The 24,206-nt window shown below is 39.4% G+C and overlaps 1 protein-coding gene across 1 annotated transcript in view; it reads right to left on the reverse strand.

The window, feature by feature from the left end:
- Nucleotides 1-894: 894 nt before the first annotated feature.
- dph6 (diphthamine biosynthesis 6) overlaps nt 895-24,206 on the reverse strand; it is a 68,147-nt gene continuing 44,835 nt past the window's right edge. The window contains exons 13-15 of the mRNA XM_017690909.2: nt 13,733-13,978; nt 6,200-6,596; nt 895-1,279 (exon numbers count right to left, since the gene is read on the reverse strand). Of these exons, the coding sequence (XP_017546398.1) occupies nt 1,161-1,279; nt 6,200-6,596; nt 13,733-13,978 (762 nt within the window). The 3' untranslated portion in view covers nt 895-1,160. The remainder of the gene's footprint in view (nt 1,280-6,199; nt 6,597-13,732; nt 13,979-24,206) is intronic.

Consider the following 24,206-nt stretch of genomic DNA (forward strand, 5'->3'; position numbering starts at 1 on the left):
CAATATAGTTCATGATCTTTGAGAAAGAAATGTTCCAGGAGAAATGGATAATAGTTCTGTTTTCGCGGGCTCTCGACTGAAAAACACACGCACTCAGAGTTTACCCTGCAGCCCTCTCCTATTAATCGCTCCCTAAGAATCAATAGAGGGCAAAAAGAGATTTAATCTCTTCAGGCATTTGTCTCTGATTGCCTATTACGCAATAATAACAAATTTCTCACTTGTGAGGCTTAAGAAACAAACAAGCCTCTTATTCACAAACAGGCCAAATGGTATGATGTTGGTATTCTGTCTAGAGACAGAGGTGAGAGCGAGAAAGACAGATAGACATGGAAAGAGAGAGCGAGGGAGTGAAAGAGAGATGCAGTAGGACCTGTTCAGAACACACTGCACCGTGGTTTTCAGAGCCTTCTGCAGGCATGTAAACTGCAGCCTTCACAATGGACCCTCTCATGGCATTGACAGCTGCTGCTCCTGGGCCTCAGCACAGGACACAGAGGATTACAGCAATACACACACCACATACTGAACACACTCTGCTGTTACATATATATATATATATATATATTTGATATAGATATATGTATGAGAGAGAGAGAGAGAGAGAGAGAGCGAGCTTTGTTTTAAGTACTGGTGGTCTCTCAGGTCTTGTATGGTTGTTGCATGGAGTCCAAATTTGTCTGTATTTTTTTTTAAATAATCTTTTAACTTAAGCTTTAGAAACAGTTTTCCCCCTCAGTGGATTGATTATCTATGTGTTTCTAATCTCTTCAAAAATATCTGCTGAAAATGAGTAACTTGTGCTTAATGGCTGTTTTGACTGGAATAAATAAAAGGTGGTCTCTGAATTTTGTACCATACTGTATGCAAGCATGCAAACAAATGAGCAGAATATGTTTTTCTGGAAATAGAATATTTATTATTATACATACAATTAGAAAGACAGATACAAAGCAAATCGCTCTGTAACTTACATAGAATACATTGCTGTCTCTCATGCTCCAAGACAGTTATTTTGTTTGGCTTTCCAAGGATAAATGGGGTCTAGTGAAGTTCTCTGTGTACATATTCTTACATAGCCTTCGTCATCTCCTGTCACTGTGTGTGTGTCGGTTAGCGCAGCACAGCCTGAGGTCGGTGTGCATGGTCTTCTTTGTTCATTATGTGCTGAGCCAGCAGGAGAGGTGGAGGACAGCGTAGTCTGGCAACTCCAGCACGGGCACCAGAACCAGTGCTGGCCTGCTCTGACCCAGCACGCTCTCTAAGCAGCCCTCCAGCCCTGAAACACACAGACACCCCGATCACAGCACATGAATCCAAAGCACTCTTACTCAAAGTCAATTCTCTGCTCTCTGGAGCTGCTCGCACCTCCGAGGCAGGCAGGGCTAAAGGATGACCGTCCCGAAGGAGCTGCCCTGGAGAGAGAGGCTGCACTTAACCCTTCGACCAGAAAACGCATAACCATTCCAGAATTATTGATGTCCTAACATCCTGGCACAATGTAGCTAAGCTCCATGCAGGCATACATGTGGTCAGTCAGGGGCTTGGACACTAAGCTACAGAACAATTACACTTATAATTCCTTTTACAGACAAAACCAAACAGAATAGTTGACAATTATACCAATTACTGAAAAGACTGATGCATGAATATGGCTTTTTCTTAGATGCACTCTATAAATACTGTGTGATAATACGCAGTTGTGATAGACTGCATACTACAGGAAGTGTTGGGTGCAATATAGCTTTGACTGTTTCATTGCACCATTTAAAAAATCAACTGCAAGATGAACTGATAAAACTTTGAATGATGCTGGCACTGTAACTGTGGCAATGAGAGGTCTGATCGTTTGAATATTCCTTTATTCAAATAATAGGGACGAGTAAGAATGTTAAAATATTGGAATAGTCATAAACATTTAAAACTATTAAATAGCAAATAGAAAAATATTAAAAATAGTAAATTAAGATAGATTTCAAAATGCAAATAAGCTTGTCTCTAATGTTATACAGAATCATTAGATGCTAATCACTGATGATCCACCAGAGGGCAGTGAAGAGCCTGCCTATTAAATTTTGGTTAAAGCTCATCATCTGTTTAGTCTTTGGTGCTGGGTAACAGACAGTATAATGTGTAGCTATAGCACATAGTAATGCTCAAGTCTAGTCTTGGTTTCAAAAGCATAATTAACAGTCTTGGTCTTAACATCTTTTTGACTCTTGTCCCAGTCCCGGGTAAGATGGACTCCAGATACGGTAAAAGAGTCCTTTCCCTTTATGTTTAAATAAAATCTGTTTACTGCCAGTTGAGGATCTTTTGGGTATTTCCATGATGGCTTAACTAAGTATTATTTGTTTACTCATGGTCATGGTTCCAAATTCAAATATACCATGAAGGCAGATAAGAATGGGCCTCATTCATGAACCATTCTTAAGAAGAAATTTCTTCTTAAAACCCACTTACGCATTTTCACAGAGATTCTGACATTCACCAATGCCTTCTTATTTTGGATTTGTTCTTAGGTAAGAACAGAATTGACACACACTCAGGGGTTTAAAAAGTGTGAACAGTTCTGTGCATCAATAACATGTCATGAATCTGACAGACATTTTCTTGGGACTTTTCTCAAGAACAAACTTGAAAAAACTTGATTCTGAATAAGTATTTAATGCCTTAAAATCATCGGCTTTGACTGATGTCCATTCTTTTCACATACTGAATTCCATAAATAATCAGCTGTTGCAGCCCTATGCACAGGCAATATTGAGGGGGCTGCTGTGGCTTGTACAAGAACAGTAAATGAACAGTGGACATTGGAGATCTCATTGACCATGTCTGCTTGCCCCCACGACAGACGTCTGCTGGCTTTCTTAGGGGCCTACAACAAACTCCTGCAGCTACTATGCACCCACTAATTGGTGACTAGTGCTCTCATTGGTTGGTTGGATGTCACTGGTTGTTAGGCTTGTTTAGGAGTGTGGTGTCAGTGCGCTGTTCTGTCGGTGAGATCCTTCCCTTAAGATGCGATGCACCACATGCCCAGAGCCATACACTAAGACATGCAGTCACATCCACTGGATATTTTTAACTCCTAGTTGATTACATAAACTTCAGTGACCTCATAGTATGAAGGGATAAAAACTGTAAAGCATACTTATGAAGTAAGCTTGTGATAAAAAGCTGCTGGATGTGGGGTTATAATGACAAATGGGCACTAGTGAAAGGAAATTGGGACAAAAAGGTGAAAGCTCTTTTCAACAGCACTTGATAAGCATTGTGCTCTTTCATTAAGAACAGAAGCAATGTGTCAACTAAAGAGTCAAAAAGCCCATGCTGGGTAATTAGCTCACTGATTTAAAACACCACTGAGGAACAGAGGATTTTATTTTCCATTAATAAGCCGCTAAGCGCTTTCTTATCTAAGCATGAGGTACACCCCGGGAAGTCAAACGCTCCGGAGATCAACAGTGGATAGCACCCTGAACCACGAACTTCACACACAAATCTGATGTCCCAAACAGAGCTGTTTCATATTAGGGCTTTTTGTACTCATTGTCTTTGACTTTAAAAACACATATACAATTCAATAGAGCAGTGAAGGTGATATGCAAAGACTCAGAAAGAGAGTTTGCTGAATTTATCAGTTGGCATGCAAACATCAATGTTCATACTGTTCGATGCACTAGAATCACATAGCCTTCTACTTTCCTACCCTCTCCAAACACATTATACCAGAGTTATTCAACTCCAGACCAAAGTTGACACCCGTGCATTACACTGCATTGCAAAAGCCATCACATTAGCAGAAAAATAGAAATGAAACAGCAACCAAAGGCTGCATTAGGACTAAAATCATTCCACAGTTTTCACACCAGTGAGAGCGAATGCAATAACAATGTTATGCTCTTTGCATATTCTCAATTCTTCAGTAAAATTCTTAAAAAGCAAAACCCCCCAGAAAGGTGTAAGAATGAGAATGTGAGACTGCTGGCTCTAGTGGGCCTATAGGGCTTTCAGCAAGAGGAGACAGAGCTCTGGGCCAGTGGGTTTTTAGCCGTGCTACAGTGCACCTCAAACTGGTTCACATTAACTGGTAAACGGCTGTGTAATTAGCAGGCATCGGCTCATGAAAATTGTTTATTTATGCTGAGGTGAGTGAGCATTGTGGCTGGAAGGCCAAATGAGCAACAGAGACACTGTTAAGTGGAGCACAACACTGGCTTTACAGAGGACACACCAACAGATTACGTATGTTTGTGCTGTACCAGTAGTATTTCTGCACACTGCTGTAGAACTGCTGTATTAATCCTTTTAATAAAACAGATGTGAGAGTGTAATAGTGTTGTATTCAATACCATTTGAGGCAGGACCAAGTCAAGACTGAAGCCTGGGCACAGGTCTGAGTCAAGACCCAGACTGCAGTAGTTGAGTTCAAGTCAAAAAGAAGAGGGCACAACCAAGTCGAGATTATGACCAGATTAAGATTAAATTAGACTAAAATAGGATTCATTATAGCCAATCTGCATGCAGATTTACCGATATAAGGGCTGCTGCAGTAGCAAATGTTCAACACAGTGAAAAAAAAAGACATTTTTATACATTAGGCTAACAAACTTATTTTAAATATTTAACTGAATATTAAATGTTACCAGCACATTAGACTGTTGCAAGCTTGGTTTTCATTAGCATTAGCATGTTCCTGTTATCGTAGTGTGTGTCGCAAATAGGGCTGGTATTAATGGCCAGCCTTACTGAATACCACAAAAGTGCACTGTATATGCCATGGTAGCATAATTTGGTTTTAAATGCACTTCACTTATTCACTTCACTTATCTTTAATATTCCCTTCATTTATTTGTGGTCTCAGGATCAAGAATAAGCTTGAAAACTACCACACTATTGTGCAAAGTTTAAAGAATTTACACATAATGTAAAGGTTTTATACCAATTAAAGTTCTTTCTAAGATGTTTTTCCCCTTTATGTCCAAGCCTAGAACCACTTAGGAACCTTTATTTTCTTTCTAGTGCAGTTATTGCTCTAACACACTTGAAAAAAATCAAAATGCAGGCCAAGGCTATTCTAGGATCAGGACTGGTAACCACTAAACAAAACCAGAGGAAATCTGAATGAAGTTCCAGAACAACATGCAGAAGTGTGGACTATAGAAGTGGTGAATAAGTTCCTCACTATAGCTAAAGCACAGATGTGTTAGGTAGAACATGTGCTGCATTTTTCCAGCAGACAGTGTCTCATAGTTCCTGTCGTACAGTGATGGCTGAAAGCTAAATTTATTAACCCTGCTTTTTTTTTGGTGGCATCAGACACTGAGTGAGAGCTCTGACCCGCGAAGCTGGCCTGTGGCATCCTTGTAGGGCATGAGTGTCTACCACAGCAAGACATTGAATTCCACTTCAATAGCAAGTAGATTAAACAGATGGATATAAATATAGGCTGCAGAACAATATCATACTGCCCACAATGGATGCTTTTTGAATTGTGGCTTAAAATGATGTAATGTCAGTAGCAGTGGTGCTGGTGATGATGGTGGTGGTAGTGTGAAAACACAGCTCTCTTGCTATAATACTAGTTCAAGCAGTGTTTACATGCCATTTTTATACCTCGCCTGAAACTGACAAGTGTTCAGTTCTGTCCTTGTAGAACGTGACATGTCTTCCAACTGTATGCAGCGTGTTATATACTATCACCACCATCACATACTTCTGAAAAACAAATAATAATTGTGTGGTCTAGACACCAAGACAAGTCTGTCCTCATTTCTATTCATCATCTGTGACCATAATTTCATTTCCCACAATAACAAGTTACAGCGAGGCCTAAAAATGACAGTGAAATCTCAGCTCTGGCTTACATTCAAAACACTAATTGATTGTTTCAAAGAGGAGACAACAACTGTGTCAAGTTGATGAATGCCTCATCCTTTTCTAGGGACACAAGGGCTCTCTTGGGATGTGATAAAAGTTTTATTCTACGGAAACATCCTTGGTTTCTCTTGAAGTGGAGCATGAAAGGCTTGAATAAAGCATGGGCTCATTTAACAAGAAATCTTCGGTTTTTTTATGCCCATTCAAACAGATCATCACAGATAACGAGTTTAAGTCATTTGTACTCTAGTATATTATTATTATATTATATTATTATATTATTGTGGTCTTGCCGAAAACACTAAATAATGTTTACCTGTAGAGAACTCTCTGGCCAACTTGCTGCTGTTCTTGTAGAAGACCCTGGCACATAAAGAAGAGAGAGCCTTCTTCATTTGCGCTAGAGCTTGCTGGAAGGAGGTGCCCAGTGCCTGCAGAATGTCCTTGGAGTCCATGGACTCTGGACTTGTGTACGATCTAGTGAGGGACACAGTGAGAGACAGTGTGGCAAACTGCCCGCTGCTGGACTGTAGCAAGGCCCACTTGATTTCTCCTCCTTGGACCTCTGAAGTTTGGTGACAGAACGTCCTTTCCAAAGGATCGTCCTGCACAGCAATGACATGCAGTTCCACTGCTGCTCCTCTGGGTAAAGAGGGTACCACTGCAACCACCAGAGGAGTGTCCTCAGTCTCCTCTGCACCATAACAGGCCACCTGCAGGACAAGATTTCTGGGTAAAGGACGGTTCACACATAAACTAGTCACTGAACAACAGCTGTATAAATTAGGTACATGAAATAAATGAAAGCTGTTTTGTCTAAAGATCTTCATAATATAATTCTTCCAATCATATTTGTTTCAAATATGCATCACGTTTTTGGATTTAAGGTATAAGATATTGCACTTGTTTAGGAAGGGAAAAGTTATAGAAAAATTAGTGAAAAAACATGATTGACAGAGAATAAAGGATTAATAACCATGCAAGTCCCCCATACCTATAGACCACCAAACCTGTCACCATCAAATACTTTGTACTTTTATAGTATAAATAGCATTAAACAGCTTTCATCTTTGAGATAGAAGAGAAGATCAGGCTCCACTCTTGCTACACATCTGACAAAATCCAAAGGCGTTTCCATACATCCTACCACTGTAAGAACGCAACTCAACACTATGAGTCTAATAGCATATGTAACTATGAAAAAGCTGTTACTGAGAACAGAAAATCGACAAATAAGCTGCTGGTTTCCTTAAAACAATATACTGGCCACCCCAGTGTCCAGACCTCAACATCATTGAATGTGTTTGGGATTACATGGACTGTGAGAGACAGAAGATGAAACCAACTAGTAAGACAGAACACTGAATACTTGCAATTTATTTAAAGATGTTTAAACTGCTGTAAAAAATGCAAGAATTTCTTTAAAAACATCTTTTAAAAAGAATGGAAGCTGTAATAAAGCATGGACAACTAAATACTGAAAAACTGATATTTAATTGTTGATGCTTCTGTATAATTTTCTGTTCAGTGTGTTTTCTGTTCTTTTCCTGATGCAGAAAAATTAATACATAATAGCCTATTTAAATAAATGAATGGTGGTCTGTGACTTTCATACTGTACTGTATGTAGTGCATCACATCACAGAAAATAATTTTTCCAGAGAGGCCATCAACAGAACATTCTAGATGTGTAGGGCCATTTTACACCATTTCACCACACACCTCTATTAGAAACCTGCCATGATGGCTTTAAATGATGTAATCTGCAGAGTTAAAATCTCCTTTCTCTTGTCTGGGCGCGAGCCATTATCACCTCTGAAATGTCTTCTGCCTGCACACCGTACAATGTAGCCCCTCAAATAACACTGTGGAGGCCTCATCTACTAATGGGGGAGAAATGAGCATTTTATAAAACAGTCATTTTGTGTGAAGTCGATAGGGCAAAAACACTTAACCCCCTTTTCAATTTGCTGGATCAATTTTCATCCACTTACACCCCACTTCGTGAGTGCAGAATAATGACAGGTTACATACACTTTATTTTGAAATTCACTCAAAAACCTGCGAGAAAAAGTCATTGACAGGAAAAGGAGTGGCATTTTGAGCTCGTTTCTGGCGCACCCCAATATGACCCAATCCACCGTCTACATGAATACAGCACTTACCTTGAGATTAAACTTTAGCAAAGGCCTAATTGTGCATCGGTGGCAAATCAACAGCAAATATCTCTGAGTGCATGGCAACAAATAAACAATAGAAGTGTCTGGATGCGAGCAAGGGTGTGCATATGAGTGAGAGAGCCATGTTTGGGTTAATTCAGAAGATAGGTATACTTTTAGTGCTATGACGTGTACGTGTATTCTTTCTGCTTTGATAAATGTTAAGTTAGCACTTTATGTGACTTAAGTATTGTGCCAGAGGGGCCGAGCCAAGTCGCTTGTCAATAGTCATTGAGTGCTGAGAGCGGAGTGGGGTGGGTTGCGGGTGGACTGAGGCGGACTGCAGGGCTTTGTTCACCCAGGCTTAAAGGCCAGCCCTCAGGCCCTGACTGGTCAACCTCCTAGCGTGCAGCTGTGGAGCACCAGCTACACCCTCACAGGTCACTACCTTCAAAACACTCCAAACTTTTAGACTCTTTTCTCCTGATTTGTCTGAGGTTGTTAAATCAGCAGCCCCGTCCCTTTGCCTTCATTATTTTATTACTTTCCAGGATTATAAAAGCAACAGTGGCCCAAGTGCACACCTATCTCCCCTTTCTCTGTAGGACTGCAACATTAACTTCATTAGACTCCCCCTGCCAGATGTGAAAGCTCTTGGCCGACCAACACTGCACTTGACAAGAAATCATTTATTAGATTAATCTAATAAAATAAAAAGGTGACAAATGTTGATATATGGGTCGTGTGAGAGCTCAGGGACGGCGTGAGTCTGATGGCACTGGGGCCCCTTTAATGCAATCCATCTATTAGTTCATTACAGCCTGCCCTCTCACACTCATTTGCTGCACTCTCTCTCATGCTCTCTCTTTTCTAAAACTCCAACTGGTAGTTTTCCATCCTTCACCATCAGCTTGTTTCTTTGTGTTTGTTTTTCTAATCTCATTCTTTCCTTCTCTTCTGAACTCTGCCGACTGTAAGAAGCCTGTTCGGGGTGGGGGTGGGTGAGGCGTGAGAGTCGAACAGTAAACACCATAATAAGGAATTGGTGTAAAGCTGGTGAGCAGCAGGGAGCTGATGGGCCTGGATGCTTAGGCAGTTCCCCAACATTTCCTGCCCAGCGGGAGGCCCTTATCGAGTGGGCTCGATGGCCGCATGGTGGGCTTCCACTTCAACAACCCCTCCCCCCACACACTTCTAGCTCACATTCAGGGCTGGCCACTTTAACCTAGCATTGCTGCCTACAGAGAGCCTGTATTCACATTCAGAAGCTGGGTAGAAGATCCACCGAAAAAGTTTGGGATGTAGACAAACCAAACAGCTTTCATGTACAATAAGACAATAGTGTGGGTCTGGAGTATAAACTGCAGTACAGGAAAGGTCAAATCAGATCTGCAGATCTTAATCCTCTCATGTCTAGAGTTATTACTTTTCCTTTTCAATGCATTCAATTTACATCCTGATTATCTTTAAGTAATTACATATCTAATTAATGGAATACATTAATGTTTGATTTACTTTGTGCATTGACCGGTCCATACTTCTGACTTTTAAGACTGTTCATTTCCACATAAAAAAGACAAAAAAACAAATAAAAGGCTAAATGTTTTTTCCACAAAACAAGGCTGTGCACACAACACTTTTCAACAAATTCGACTTTTCATAGAATTTCTCTTCTTGTTTCTTGATCTAAACAATTACACAACATGTAAAAAGTGTCAAAACTTCAGTTACACTTTTCTAGACCTCTAGATCAATCAATAAGCTAGACTGCTTGTACTCCATGTCATTGAGCTGCAATAAACCCATGTTAAAGGTTAACTAAGAAATCTATATGATTAAATACATAACAAATATTGAGTACAACAAAGATGAAATATACTGATCTTCTATACAAATTTATATCACCTAAAAAAGATTAACTTCTATGTTACATTCACACATACACAAGCGCAGACATCCACACACAAATCTCTCTGCACTGCACTCCATAAATACTGTTTCTCACCCATAGCAATTGCACTTTGCTCCCAATTAACCCTGTGAGCTTTCTCATCCACCTGATTAGAGAAATTATGAACGCATAGCAGCTACATGCTAGGCTGTGGCGTATAGAGGAGACCCTCTAAAGACTCTTCCACTCGAATTGCTTGGTGCATGGTCAACAGCACTGGAGGTAAACGTGATAAATGTTTTGTCATTAATCCTTTAAAAAAAAAAAACAGAAAAGAAATAGACATGATGGTGTCACTTGAGTGCACCGAATTTTGTAGCAGAGAAAACAGCTCCTTTATGCTTACCCACCCAAACAAATACAACAGGACACATGGTATGTAAACAATCATTAGTGATCAAACCAAAACAGCTAGAGCAAAGTAATGAAATTGGCTGTCTGTTGTGCCTGAATGACGTTACTTAAGAAACCATTCAGCACGAGAGCTGCTTTAGTTTGATTTTAGTATTTTAAAATGCTATGACTGAAACACACCTTAAAAAAAAAGAGATGCATACAAAGCAAATAACCTTATTTTAAGGCTTGTATGATATATACACATATTTTGCCTCAGAATATGATGTGTGTTTTATTGGATGAAATATAAATTACTGATCATTACAAATATATATATGTAACTTGATTTTCTTTTCTGTGTAGTTATGACTGCTGAGATGATCTTGGTCAAGAGAACAGTGACAGCATAGTCAGAGAACAAGATTATGGGTGAAGTCTATGTCCATGCTTAACCTGTATATATTCACTCTTTCTGAACTAGAGCTTTGTGTAACCACTTAGTGTAAAGAGTTTCAGATGGACCTGAAATTTTGATTAGAATCTGAATAAAGCCAGATAATATTCTAGCCAAGTCAAACTCAACCCAACCCACAATACCAAGATTTAATTTGAACCCAACTGTTGTCTGATAAAATTCTGTCTGGTCCCAACTCTAAATTGATTTAAACCTGACCACCACAACCAGAGACAGAATAAAACTCCACATTCCACATAGATAAACAAAAAACAAAGAAAAAAATGAACTATCCATTCATATTTGAATTTATTAATCAATTAACGATTTCAAACAACATCCTAATGCAGTACAGAGACCAACCGATATAGGATTTGTAAGAGCGATAATGATTTCAATATTTGAGGATTAAAAAATCAGATGTAGCCGACATATCCAAAATATTCAATATAGCGGACGATTTTTTTTTTCTTCAGAAATACATGACACAAAGAAGCTTTTCCCTAAGGTTGTTATGTGCAGTTATTTATGAATCATCACCAAGATAACATGAAAATGGCATGTTACTTGTAACGTCACCAGATCTCCTTTTTGGGACGTGAATAACATCTCACAGCATATCAACGCACTTTGTGCTCTACATAATTGTGCCATCGCAACACACACACACTACACGTTTGAAAGAGAAACTAGATAAGATTGGCTATCAAGCCATGGCACATGCTTTTATTTATGCTTATTTACGTGTTCCCTCTGGTTTAATAATTTTCAATGCACTGACTGTAACTACAGTCATGTAAGTCACAGACACATTTGCCATTGCTTTATTTCGGCACAAGGCAAAACTTGTCTTCCTGTGCACCAGGACTGTTCAAATTTGCCTATTCCACCTTATACAGAACAGCAGTTACATTCTAGTGCCTGTGGCTAAGGTGCCAGAATGCAACTGCTGCACCGAAAATTCGAACAAAAACCTGGTGATTAAGAAAATTATTTCAGCTTCAGTATTTAGGCAAAATAAGTTAAACACTGTTTTCCACTGATAAACGTAGCATTAGCTAGCTTCGTGGATAACCTAATTTAGCAATGAACAACATTATAAGCTGATGTAAATTATGTTCCCAGAGAATTTTTAGAAGTGACAAGCTGGGGAGAAAAGCTAGGACCATTGTTTGTTTACTCACTAGAACTGCCACACTATTGTATAAATCAATCTTCAATCAAGTTTGTCAACAGCTTAGCCAATACCACTCAGCTACCGTAACATTAAACGTAGGGTAATCGTGAAGTTTGCTGTACAGTAAGCATCGGCTTTCACCTTACTGCAGCAAAGCAGACATGGCTGACACGAATGTTGCCAGGCTTATTTAGGCAAAGAGGAAATGTGAGGGAGATATTTCTATTATTATTTAAGTAATTACTTTAATGTGACAATTATCAACTTACGATTTGTGGCGTTCCAAACACACGTGTGTTGCCAATAGGGAAGGTACAGTGCCCTCTGACGGACAAACTACAAATCAACAACCCGATTGACAGTTGAAGGACCTGTTTTCCATCTCTCTGTTTCTTTTTCAATTTCATTAATCTGCCATTATAAACCCCAATATCGATTAATATGCAACTTGCTCATATCAGCTGATACTATCGGCGCACTGATTTGTCTGTCAGGCTGTAATGAGGTGCTTTCTTCTGAGCCTTGGGGAACTTAGTAGATGTCACTGCCAACACTACTTTAATCTGGCATTAACTCCACTCAACCAGTTCAATGTAATAAATGTAAGGAGGAAGGTAGCAGGAAGAGCAGGGACAAGGTAATGTATATAGAAAAACTAAAGCAGGGGTTTAAAGGTTTTAGACGTGTAAAAGTCCAAGGCCAACAAATATTAGAAAAATGATGCCTGAATCTAACCAAGCCCAACATAGTCAATATTCAATACCCAAGATAAAGAAGAGGTACTGTCACATTACCCCAACATACTCCACACACAACCTTTAACTGCTGGCAATGAGACAAACCTTCATTCTTTATAATTCAAAAGAAAGGCTCTGCAAACTGTCATATGGTAGAGTGTTTGTTTTATTATTTATTTATTTACTTATCTGGATAATTAAAGATAATTTCCAGCCCAAGAGGGTGTAACATAGAATTGCTAAACAGTGAACAGGTGGCTGATTCAACTCCTTGGATAGCTCAGTCCCTTCAACTCTAATTCAAGCTTGAACTGTTTACATTTGTCGCTAATTGACAAATATAAATGATGGTTGCTAAAGCAGAAGGCCACCTGTAGGGACAAGGCTTTTTTTCTCTCAGTCCTCAAACCTGTCATCATTTCAAACCTGTTTGTGGAGGCCAGAGTTGAGGCAAAAAGAGGCATCAGTAGATCCCTATTTAAAGCCCCCTATGCTTGAGGGGAGGGCACTGTCCCTGCTCCCTCAGCTCCACAGATTACTGGAGGAGGAGCAGCCGGGGTAGGGAACCCGCTGTCCTTATTAGCCATGTGGAGTTGGGGACCGCAGAGGGAGTAAGGGGGAGATAAGCTTCTCTGAGGTTTCAGCGAAGTTCCATAAGGGAGGGGGGTAGGGATTAAGGAGGCTTTAAGGAAGACATCTGCCTCTGTGCCAGGCTCCATATTATCAAAGACACCAGTGTTTCCCAGAACATCAACTTTTCATGAGCACTCATTCCAGTAAATATGAATGACTTCTGCCTTCATTTTCAGGGGGTGTCTGATAAGACAGTGAATTCCATCACTTAGATACTTTATATTGAAAAGAAAATCTGACTTGAATATGGAATACAGTATACCAAACAATATTGAATTTCTCCCAAGAATTTCAAGCAGCTTAGTGTGTTATACTCAAAATATAATCTGTGCTAATTCTTACTATAACCTATGAAAACCAAAGATCACATTTAGTACGTGAACACATCATACATAATGCTCACCTGTTCATACTTATCCTGTAGCTTGCTGCTCCAGACCTTTCTGACTGCTGGTATGTGTTTGTGGTGGGTAACATAGCAGTGGGCCTGCAGCACATGGCCTAGAGTAAGGTTTGGGCCCATGGCACCCAGCACTTTCTCCATGTGGCTGTAGCACAGCTGGGCCTGGGAGGTTGGACCCTGACACAGTATCTGCATGGTGCAGGGGACCAGAGCTATCTGCCCTGCACAGAACACAGCTTCATCCACCTGTAAGAAACAGAAGCATAACATTAGCAAAATGATTCATTATTTATCTATACAATCTGTGTGTCTTTCTAAAGCTATTGTAAAGTGTGAATTAGACCTACACAGCTTAGTAAACCACTACTTGAGCAAGGTTTAATTTGTTTACTTTAAGACGAAGAAGATGTCTGCATGGGAAAATCATATCTTTCAAAAGTAGTTTGGGGAACATGTGAGAGTAGACCAAAACAGGCCAGTATTTAAATGGGGGAATGGCAAGGGGCTTTGCTCTTAATAGTAAAGGTGTTAGAACAGGGCTAAGTGTTAAAAGTGTGGCTGAGATCATTTGATCTGGCCCACTAGAAAATTAATTAACCCCATCCCCTCATCCAGTCAGACAAGCTTATATTTCTGTTTCTATAATGGGGTCCAAACATCTGTGACCAACAGCGAAAATGTTTCTGTTTGGCATATCTTTTTAATGAATATTTATTATGAGTTTTTTCATTACAAATGATATTACAAGCTTATCAATTTGAGTGAAAAGTGTAATCTTTTAAATATATACATTAATTTCAGAATTGCTTAGTGTTTAACACATCCTTTTTTAATTTAATGACAACATGCACTGAAGCTGGCATGGATTGAACAGGTTTGCACAAAGGCCTCTAATAAGTACAACAAATCCACTTGATAGTCATCTGAACACAACAATGGAAGAAACAAGACTGCAGAAAACACTTCTTCATTTTTCTTTTCATTTTTTTCTAAAATTCTAAAAGTCTTTTGTTTGTTTTCAGGTTTGAATGAAACTAATCCTAAATTTTCAGTGAGGCCCTAGACTTTTCGACCATTCTGTAACTTATTATTGTTTTCATTTCAAACTTTCTTCTTTAAAGTATTTTAATAACAAAATGTGTGTTCATTTTTAAAAACTCAATTTGAAACATTTTTCTTATGGTGAATACGGCTTTGTGTTTTTGACACTCTGCCTTCCGCAAACATAGAACTTTGGCACCCCTGTGCTAGAAGCATCACTTTTGTTTCTCTAAACAATCTTCCAGCAGAAGTATTTTTGTAAATGAGATGTGTAGAATTTCTTTGATGTTGAAAAAACCTCCACATAATGTAAATTACATTTTTGTTCATAGAAATGTCTCCAAACCAATAACTATTTAAAACCTTAACTTTTTATAAGCATACACAGATATAATGCATGTTATAAAATTATTACCTTGTGGATGATAAAAAGGTACTGGTGTATCTCAAAGCATTAGAAAAAGATCTGTTTAAATAGCATACTAATTAACAAGTTACACCTTATATGTTAATTTATCACCAATGTTTCACACCATCTACGAAAATATGTGCTTAAATGTGTATGTACTTCGAAAACACAATTAGCAACATGATAATTAGCTGAGAAGCCACGAAAAACTTCTTCTGAGAAAGTTCCTTGGTCCACTAATCCTCAGCCTAAAAATCCATTCAATCAATGGTATCAGATATGCAAGAGCACAGGAGAGGTCAGGCCCTGAGAGATGTATAGGGTGACTGGTGCACTGAACACATGATAACTTAGGGCTGAGCACAGTGGCCAGGGTAAATAGCTGTAGGTGACATGGTGTTAATTGGAGCTCTGGGAAAGTATTTAGCAGACTGGGGGAGTATGGGGAGCATGGTGACCTCTGCGGGGATCATAGCAGACCAAATCAATTGATACATCTCGTGAAACAAGGTCTTTAGCCGATTAGCATACATACATGGGTATCACGTTTCCAAACCAGATTACCAGCTCCAGTGTTAGTGGAGGCTTAGCCACCACCCCCACCTCTGTCTACTGGCACTTTGTGTTAACAAATGACGTAAAAAGTCCTCTGCTACGGAACAGTTTAAGGAAAAGCACACAGTACAGTTCTGAAGCGAGTAAACTGAAACTAGGTTGTAAACTCCTCCATGTAATAAAATCAGAGGTTGAAATTTATTTGAAAACAACAGATCAACAAAAAAGTCCTATGCCGGAGGGGGGGAATAGTCACATCAATTTCCATAGTCATATGGGTTTCCTATGATTCCTAGCTCCTGGGTTCACTTGTCAACTTTGATGAATCTTCAGCATCTGCCTCTGCTGCTCCAAATTACCAAGGCTGTGCTGGAGATGGGGGGAGCGCTACCGCTTTCAAGCAGCCGGATCAATCATTGGATCATTTACCTGCAAGCATTATTTGGCAAAGCGCGAGAGCAATATATCCACGTCGGCATAACCTACATGCATGTCACACAGACGTCAACAACAAATTGTCATTGGCATTCCATTTATGAGCCATCAAGTAGAATCAGATCTTCACCACAGAATCTCAGAGATCAGGTCAGACATGCAGCGAGGATCTCTTGGTGAACTAACATTTAAAAGAATTCACCACTCCAGATTTTTAAAAGGGCCATTATTTGTTGATTTGAATATCAAAAGAGGCCACCGCAAGGCTCTTCCACTGTTGTCATAAAAAAACTCCCAAAGCTTCAGCAAGCAGGTGTGTAATGATCAATTATTAAGGACCTAGCTCAGGTTACTCCTGGCTGATGTGGCAGGGCATGGCTTTTCATGGTGAACCTGTGAGTAAGAGAGTGGGAGAACAAGGGGGAATACTATTTACATAAAATTAACAGTTCAAAAGAATGAGTTCACACACCAATCAAACTTGTTAATTGACTGTCAATGGTGTGTCCCTGAATATACAACACAACTACATTATTCATCTTCCCCGTTGACAAGAAAGACAGTCCAATTTGCATTGGCGTCCAAAACTTGATCAGCAGCCACAATGCACCATGCATTTTTAATAGAGCGCAGGGAGGCTATTAATATGCATAGGGGTCAAACATTTAACTTCCTATAACCACCAGTGGTTTTCAAAAGATCAACTTTTGACCACATCATACAGACAGAATGAAGAGGGTTTGATCTAAGCAGTTAGTTGCTACTGTTTAAGCACTAAACACTAAGGTATTACCCCTGACAATTCTGCATTATGATGTATAATTATTCCACTTCTGAAAGTTTGTACATCTCATTGACAGAGTCTATATTTGTGGTTAACAGTATGACACTCTGTTATCCAACTTTCTATTTTTAAATACAGGTTACTATCAAACAGTATGCTCCAGACTAATGCCCTATCCCGGCACGTGCTGCCTTCTTAGCATTAATCAGATGCGTGTTTTGGCTTCATGCTATATCGACCTTTATTTCATGGCTTAAACAGCATCACTTTTCATAACGCCAATTTCATGTCAAAAGGACAGCAGGCCCCAAGGTCTCTGTCGGGATGCAGGCAGCAACCCATATGTAAATGCTCCCTCCACAGCAGCACCCAGGCCTCACATGACATCTCACAACACTCCAACACATGGGGAGCATTTTAATTGTAGGCTACTGAAATCTCCAAGGCGCAAGCATCTTTACATATTTGTGTTTGCACTGTGTGTGAAGGTGCTGGAGGTGACCTTAAAGATTTTGCTGAGGGTGTTATTTTTGGCAGTGGAAGAGGTAGCTACCACAGTCTGGGCCATACTGGCTTAAGTGACCCGCTATTGATGAACAGTCAACTCGCTCTCTCTCTCAGGCCAAGGACATGGTGAGGAAAAACACATCAAGGCACCATAAGATATGCTAATGGTCTCATTTCCCCATTGAATCCTCATGCATAATTGAACCCAGGGAACAGAGGGACATATTCTGTGTGTACACTAACTGACCACACTAAGCTACAATATGATGCTACAGGGCAAGCACAGGCAAAGCTGTGGAAAAGAGGTTTTGAAAGCCTTTATACACGAACCAATTTACTGAATTAGTTTAAACTGCTGACCCACAGAAGAAAAAAATAAAACAAATTTAAACAAAATGCATCAACAGGGATAACCTTAATATATACAAAATCATTTATAGGGTACTTTCTATTGGGAATTTTCAACTTGTGAAAATAATACATTTCTTGCATTTTTAGATTTCTTTCAGAGTTGAAGATTTAGAGTTTATGAGTTTGGTTTTCAAATGAAAAACAAAAATAGCATCCCATGTTTTCATGTTACTACCGAAATACAAAGAGTTTTGGTCTATAGGTGGGGCCTTATTGTAACCACACCCCTGCATTTTAGAGCAGCAAGTGAGACTGCATCCCTGTCCCTTTTGGCCACATGGTGAGCAATTAGATTCCATTATTTTGAGGTAAATCTGTCTCAAATTCTGAAAATCAGTGTGTAAGATTAAGTATGGTCAGTCCTGAATACAATTAAAGTTTTTGTGTTTTAATGTGCATGTTATGATTTTCCATGTGTACAACTGTTCAAAGCTGTGTTTGCTAGTCATATACCGGCTAGTGTTTCTTAGTAATACTCAAAATTAGCTCAAATGTTTGCTACCAACACAGCCACTACTAAAACATTTGGTAAGCTTCAGAGGTGGTATGGCTGTTTTGGTAGTAACAAAATTTAATGTTCACCTTATCAATTCATTTGTTTTAATAAATTAAGCATAATTAAGGCATAAAGTCACCCAAAGTAAAGTCAGTTGAAAGTCTGAAATGAGTGTTGAACTCAGACTTTGAACCAGTTTGGTAGAATGATCCATATATAAATAAAGGAAACGTAAAACTGAGACTAAAATGGTAGACTCAATTGGGATACTACATCTACTGAAACAATCTTTTCTTCTGTATCTCCTATAAGTCACTTATTCACATCTCAGTCATCACAGAATTTGTGCATTATTTCAGTACAGAAATAAATAAGACGTGAGAATATAAATAAGGTATGACTGGTGATTTCATTTAATCCTTTTTTTGAAATGGAAGACAGTTTGTCAGTTTGTGTCTGATTCCATCTCGAACAGGCTTCAAGTCTTTGGGATCTTTCAGCATTAGTGCATTCAAAGCGAATCACGTCTGGTAGCGGGCGATGATGAGAGATGGGCTCACAGTGAGCTACGCCCTAAGGAAATACTCATCTCCAACACCTAATTTCAACAAATACAGAACGTTCAGGAGAGCCTCAAACTCTTCTTTTTCAAACGCTTCTCCATAGAACAGAACATTTTTAAAAAACGTCTTCCTTTCTTATTTCTCTTTATCTTTTTCTTTTTTTGTTGTTGTTGTTGTCTGTGCTCTCCTTCAAGCCTAACCCGTATATGCTCAACTGTCACACGACATCAGTGTTACTTAAACGGCGACATAAATAGCTGTATGAACTGCACAAAGGATGGCCAGCATCATTCTGCATTTCCTGCGTCTGTTACAGCCTACTGGGACGAAAGAATTACAGACACAGTGCACGGATAAAAATATCCTAAGTGAAATTTGGGAAGATGATATGAGGTATGATTGTAGTGGGGCTGGTAGCCAGATAGAGCAGGGTCATTTGTGATGACACTGGCCTCTTTTCTCTGCTCTCTTCATGCAGCTGTAAATACCCAGCTTCCCCGGCTGTCTGACCTCGACATACCCACTTCCAGAGACGCCTGCGTGGATAAGTAACACTGTCATGTCAGCTTTTGTCAACTTTATGCTGATTACTCTCCTCTTTCTATCGGCTGTTTGGAGCAGAAGCAAGGTCAGTCAAGAAGGCTTAAAAGACATATTTCACAAAGCCACAAAATAAAGTATACCTTGGCATATTTTGATTAAACCATCATCTTATTTTTTTTTTCAAATGTGAGATTTTTATAAGTTAGAAATATTAAATGCTGAATGAAGAAATAATTATATTTATGACATCATATTTTTCCAGTTAATAAATAAAAAAGTGGTGGAATTTGACAATAAAACATGATTAAACAGTAAGCTCTGCAGCACTGTGTCGAAGTGAGAATGGGGGCATGTTTCCTCTTTGTGTTAAGGCAAAATGCCCTGCTGCCATCAAACTGTCTCAACCTCTGCTTTTTTGACAAATTGGTTGTGAGGCTTTTACGACTGATGCACATATCGCAAAAATCATTTCTGCCAAGATTCCTCTATGACCTGCCCGTGGGACATGACAAGCTCCTCGATGCATCGCTCTATCAAACCGGATCTTTCCAGGACAATGCAAATTATGACAAATTCCATCATCCTGCATTATGCGTTTTGCCACTAATCTCCCTAATTCGAGAGAATGGGGAGGGTTCTGCAGTTTCAGCTGAGGGGCATGTTGTCTGACTGAATGATGCTGAAGCAGCAGCGCTCAGCCCCTGTTCAGCCTCCACTCCCAGCTGTGCCCACCTCGCTAGCTCGTCTCCACTGCTTCCTTTTTTTGAGAAAAAAAAAAAAAGTAAAAAAGAAATATATATGTAAACATACATCCACACACACATACACACACACACACACACAAACATGTATATATATATATATATATATATATATATATATATATATATATATATATATATATATAAAAATAAACATTGTGGTTACTGTAATATAATTTTTCCCACTGCCAATAAAAATGTGGTTACCCTCTGGTGTCCATGTGGATCTCTGATCTAAGGAGAAACTCCAAAGGACAGAAGCAAATAAAATAATGACAATAAAAAAGAGCAGGCTTTGTCAGGCTCTTTGCACAGACAGTGTTTCAAAGAGGCACGTCTGTGCAGGACATTTGCAGCGTGAGTGATGTCCACTTTGTCTTTCCCCTGCCTTCCAACGGCACATCGGCCTGACACACTGGGGAAGTGGCAGGGCCAGACAGGACAGTGGGCCTGGACAGCACTATGAAGAAATCACTTAGCACAGAGGACTCAGCCTCCTGGACACATCAAGGTTAGTCAGACCGCACTGTTCACAGCACGGGGACGACCTGCACAATACATCTATAAACGCAAGGCAAGAAAACTATCAAAACAGAGAGACGTCCTCTTGAAGTGCCTTGCAGTTCAAAATCATTTCAAAAGATGGCAGTATGACTGCATGAAAGAGAGCCAGCAGCAGCCATTCGACCATCTTGGCAGATTTCATATCTCTGGGACTTTTACAAAATGTTTTCGTCTACAGAAAATCATTACTGCCTGAATTAGTATTTATTTTAAATAAAAGCCATCTGGTCACTTGGGTGATGATCTAACTGCTATTGGTTTCAGATCAGGCAGCATCATTCTATTCATTTTTCGTTACTGCTGACTAGTGCAATGTTTTGTAAATCAGCAACTTTTTTTATGTTCAGTAATTCTGAATAGCATAACAACACTGTATTTGAAATTCGTGGACATGCATACAATTGTGGCTTGCTTATAGACTGTTTTCAGAAAAAAAAAAAAAACCTTCGCCTCATACATATATATTCATACGTAAATTCTCCCAAATTTTATTTCCATATGTAAGTATTAAACTAATATTTTTAGCAATTGGTATTAAAATAATAATTTCTACCTATTTTTATGGTTAAACAACCTATTAATTATTTTGTAAATACTGTATATGGCTCAAGTACATTTTAACTTTATTAACAAGACTGTCAACATTGATATGCATATGGCCAGGCACACTTATATAAATAATAAATCTGTGTAGAGCTGAACATGGTGCTCTGGCCAAGGCACAAGGCTGCTTAAAACAGGACATTGTCTATTATTCATCCACAACACTTTTATATCTGTAGAATGGGCTAAAATGACAATGGCTAATGAAAAATGAATGACCAAGGTTAAAAGTTACAACTCAAACGAAGCCCTCAATGAGAAATTAATGACAACACGAGTGGCCAAAAGTAAATGGAACATAAATGTTAATATCATTGAGCCATCAGTTTTAGCTACTGCCATTAAAAACTAACATCTCCTTAATAAATTAAGACAAAACTGCAATGCTCGGCCACTGTTGCATGAAGACCCAATAATCATGTTTCACAGAAGGCACTTACTGTCATCCACCACATAAAGGAATCGTGAGATTACAGTGTTTAAGAGAGCAGAAAAAAGGGGCTAAAAATAGACTACAAAAAAAGCAAGCTTTGAAAGATACATTTTCTAATGCAAAATACACTATTTAAGCCAACTACCTGTGTTCTGACCATTCACTGGAGTAACCTTTTAAGTCTAACCCTATTTGTCTAACACTGAACTCAAGCCTCGTTCTCTCTTCCTCTTTCTTTGCACTGTGTGGCGAGTCTTTCCCTGCCCGTGTGTGCGGTGCCCCCGCCTGCCTGTCCTGTCAGTTCTGGCCTCTCATCATTGAGCACACAAACAGTGGCATACAGGAATAGAAGCCCTCGTTACCATAGTAATAGGATGGTCATACAGCTCCTCGTTCAGACGGTGATCAAACCGGACAGTGCTTGCCGTTTTTCTTTTCATGTATGTATTTGATATTCGGTTACACATTTTGTTGCTAGAACATACTCACCTCACTTGAACATGGCTTTCCTGTGGTAAATAGATGACTTAAGAAAATACGCTAGCTGCTTCATACAAAATGCACGATTTCTCTGCCAAAACCTTGAAGACGAGTATTTGTCACTAGCCCATGATGGGTGGAACCTGTTTTGCAGACATATTGAGCAGTGGCATTGCTACACAGCTCTTTTCAGATGCGCATTGACAGTCCTCAGAGACGTTGTCGGCAAAGAGGAAGTGTAAACACACTCATCCACATTAAAGCATCCATTTACTGCTGTGGAATTTTAAATGCACAAATCAATCTGTCCTTTTATATTCAGACAATGCCTAATACATTCTCTGCCAAAAAATTCAATGCTTTCTACTGATGAAAACACTATTTAAAAACATACAACACAGGAGTGGGAGCTGGCTTTCTGGAAAGTGGGGGTTAGGTCGGTGAAAATGGAGCTGAGGCAAAAAAAAAAAAAAAAGTCCTCTTCGTAAGGTTCACTGGCTAGGTGGGTGATGGTCACTGTCCAGACACACTCCTGTGTGTGTGTGTATAGGGCAGGAAGAATGGGGCCGATCCTGTCCTCCTGCCTGTGGCTTGCTGACTCGAACCAAGGCAGTCAGGCACCAATAATACATGAAGAGCTGTTCAGAGGCAATTAGGATCAGTTGTCAAGGCAGGGCCATTAATGGAGGAGTGTGTCGCGGTAGCCGGGGAGCGCGGCGGCACTGGGGCCACAGGAAGGCGATCCGCTCTGACACATCCAGTCCTTCCTGTGTCCTCGCCTGGTACAAGCTAATACCAGCCCTAACGATGCTGCGTGGCAGCAGATAATGCGACTAACATGGGCTATGATTCCACAAAATGACTGCTGCCACAGTGGCTCAGCCTCCACTGGGTCACAGCAGGGGAGGGGGCAAAAATAATTATTCCTCTCTCACCCTGCAGCCCACCACCTCTCGCAAAAGTGCCCCCTCAACCCCCAAAAGCTTCACACCCTGTACTGCCTGCAACACCTGGAAGTCCATCAGAGACACACCAACCAGGGTGTCAACCATCAGTAAGCAAAGTCAATTAGTAGCCGACGATGCCAACTATGTAAAAAAACAAACACACTGTTTTGACTGAATTGATATTCTTTAGAGTTATTGTTAGACGAAAATAACATAAAAAAATAAGTAAATGATTCAGTAAATACTAGTATTTGGTAGAAAACTTGAGAAAAGCAATCCAAGACTGACTACAAATTACATCATTAAAAATTAATTTTTTAGATTAATTTAGGAGTAATCTAATTAATTTTTTAACTATACACTCTTCAAAAAAGGTGGTTCTTTGGTAAAGACAATGGTTCTATACAGAGCCAATGTGTTGTACATGCTTCCATACAGAAACTTCTTGAAGAAGGATCCATTCAGCACCAAAAAAGGCTCTATTAATGTTATGATGTCAAGCTTGTAACAAGAGAAGAATCTCTTCTGGTGCAAAAAAAAAAAAAAAAAAACCCTCAACAAATAAATAGCAAGTATTGAGTATTTTGCGTGTCCACACTTTGCCTTTATAAAAACTTCTTTTCAGGAGACTTGCTTTCAGTTTTTCAAAGAAATCTGCAGGGATATTTTTCCACACCTCCACTTAGAAGTTGGCTGCATTTACTGCTTTTCACCATCCCTCACACATTCAGTGATGTTGAGGTCTGGATTATTGGCTGGTTAGTCCATGACAGAACACCAGTCTTGAGAACACTTGCAGCTTCTCTGTTTGATTTGCAAAGTTTCTTCTTTTTACCCATTTCTTTTTTTTTGTAAAATCATCTTGACAGCTACACATAATTTCAAAACCAATAGCACTGGGCAGAAATGCCTGTCAAACTTTTTTAGGTCTAAAGTAAAAGT

Source organism: Pygocentrus nattereri, chromosome 10, assembly GCF_015220715.1.
Source record: "Pygocentrus nattereri isolate fPygNat1 chromosome 10, fPygNat1.pri, whole genome shotgun sequence".
NCBI lineage: Eukaryota > Metazoa > Chordata > Actinopteri > Characiformes > Serrasalmidae > Pygocentrus > Pygocentrus nattereri.